Source organism: Hoplias malabaricus, chromosome 7 (genome assembly GCF_029633855.1).
Source record: "Hoplias malabaricus isolate fHopMal1 chromosome 7, fHopMal1.hap1, whole genome shotgun sequence".
Classification (NCBI taxonomy): Eukaryota; Metazoa; Chordata; class Actinopteri; order Characiformes; family Erythrinidae; genus Hoplias; species Hoplias malabaricus.
Window position 1 is genome coordinate 47,411,779 of NC_089806.1, and position 2,500 is coordinate 47,414,278.

Consider the following 2,500-nt stretch of genomic DNA (forward strand, 5'->3'; position numbering starts at 1 on the left):
GACACTAAACAAATTGTGAATTAAAACTGAATGCAATGATGTGGAGGAGCCAACATCTAATATTTTATTCAGAATAGAACACAATCACAGATCAAATGTTTAAACTGAGAGAATGTATCATTTTAAGGGAAAAATGTTGTTTCAAAATTTCATGGTGTCAACAAATCCCAAAAAAGTTGGGACAAGGCCATTTTTTACCACTGTGTGGCATCCCCCCTTCTTCTTACAACACTCAACAGACGTCTGGGGACATGAGTTTCTCAAGTTTAGAAATAGGAATGCTCTCCCATTCATGTCTAATACAGGCCTGTTCAATCTGTAACTGTTCAATCGTCTTGGTCCTTCTTTGTCGCATCTTCCTCTTTATGATGCACCAAATGTTCTCTATAGGTGAAAGATCTGGACTGCAGGCTGCCATTTCAGTCCCCGGATCCTTCTCCTACGGAGCCATGATGTTGTGATTGCTGCAGCATTGATAACAACTTGGGTTATCCTTGTCCTCTCTGGTCCGGATGACATGTCGTCCCAGTGTTCCATAAAGAACTTCAAATCGTGACTCATCTGACCACAGAACAGTCTTCCATTTTGCCACACTCCATTTTAAAAGACCCCTGGCCCAGTGCAAACGTCTGAGCTTGTGGAGCTTGCTTAGAAATGGCTTCCTCTTTGCACTGTAGAGTTTCAGCTGGCGACGGCGGATGGCACGGTGGATTGTGTTCACTGACAATGCTTTCTGGAAGTATTCCTGAGCCCATTCTGTTATTTCCTTGACAGTGGCATTCCTGTTTGAGGTGCAGTGAAGTTTAAGGGCCCGGAGATCACGAGCATCCAGTAGAGTTTTACGGCCTTGACCCTTACGCACAGCATTTGTTCCAGATTCTCTGAATCTTTTGATGATGTTACGCACGGTTGATGATGATAACTTAAAAGTCTTTGCTATTTTACGCTGGGTAACACCATTCTGGTATCGCTGCACTATCTTTCTGCTCAACAATGGTGGAATTGGTGATCCTCTTACCATCTTGGCTTCAGAGAGACACTGACACTCTGAGAAGCTCTTTTTATACCCAATCATGTTGTCAATTGACCTAATTAGTGTTAATTGGTCTTCCAGCTGTTCGTTATATGCTCAATTTCCTTTTTCCAGCCACTTATTGCTACTTGTCCCAACTTTTTTGGGATTTGTTGACACTGTGAAATTTAGAATCAACATATTTTTCCTTTAAAATGTTATATTTACTCAGATTAAACTTTTGATCTGTCGTCTATGTTCTATTACGAATAAAGCATTGACATTTGCCGTCTCCACATCATTGTATTCAGTTTTTATTCAGAATTTGTTTAGTGTCCCAACGAATCCGGTTTGTATATTTATATTTGTGTGTGTGTGTGTGTGTGTGTGTGTGTATAGCATGTGTGTGTATAATTATAAATGTTTGTGTATGTATAATGTGTGCGTGTATATGTATAGCGTGTGTGTTTGTGTGTGTAGGTGGTGTATTTCGGAGACAGTATGAGGTCAGATATGTTCCCTGCGTTCAGTTTCGGGAAGTGGGAGACAGTGATGATTGTGGAAGAGATGGAGGGAGAGGGCGTGGCCAGATCAAACCCTGCCTCCAATCAGGGGCCAGTCAAGAGCAAGCTACAAGTAAAGCGTTTACAGACACACACACACACACACACACATTAGATACACACACTCAACCTATACAAACATACACACTATAAACACATACACACTATAAACATACTCACACTATAAACATACACACAATATAAACACATACATACACACACTATAAACACATACACCCACTATAAACACACACATACACACACTATAAACACATAAACCCACTATAAACACACACATAAACCCACTATAAACACATAAACCCACTATAAACACACACATACACACACTATAAACACATAAACCCACTATAAACACACACATACACACACTATAAACACATAAACCCACTATAAACACACACATACACACACTATAAACACATACACCCACTATAAACACACACATACACACACTAAAAACACATAAACCCACTGTAAACACACACATACACACACTATAAACACATAAACCCACTATAAACACACACATACACACACTATAAACACATAAACCCACTATAAACACACACATACACACACTAAAAACACATAAACCCACTATAAACACACACATACACACACTATAAACACATAAACCCACTATAAACACACACATACACACACTAAAAACACATAAACCCACTATAAACACACACATACACACACTAAAAACACATAAACCCACTGTAAACACACACATACACACACTATAAACACATAAACCCACTATAAACACACACATACACACACTATAAACACATAAACCCAATATAAACACATACATACACACACTATGAACACATACACACACGCTATAAACACACACATACACCCACTATAAACACATACAGTCTATAAACACACA

The 2,500-nt window shown here is 39.0% G+C and overlaps 1 protein-coding gene across 2 annotated transcripts in view; it reads left to right on the forward strand.

Moving 5' to 3' along the window:
• The window catches only part of nt5dc1 (5'-nucleotidase domain containing 1), a 64,421-nt gene that overhangs the window by 56,337 nt on the left and 5,584 nt on the right, over positions 1–2,500 (forward strand). For both annotated transcript variants that reach the window (XM_066676797.1, XM_066676798.1), the window contains exon 10: positions 1,493–1,648. In XM_066676797.1, coding sequence (XP_066532894.1) covers positions 1,493–1,648 — 156 coding nt within the window. The remainder of the gene's footprint in view (positions 1–1,492; positions 1,649–2,500) is intronic.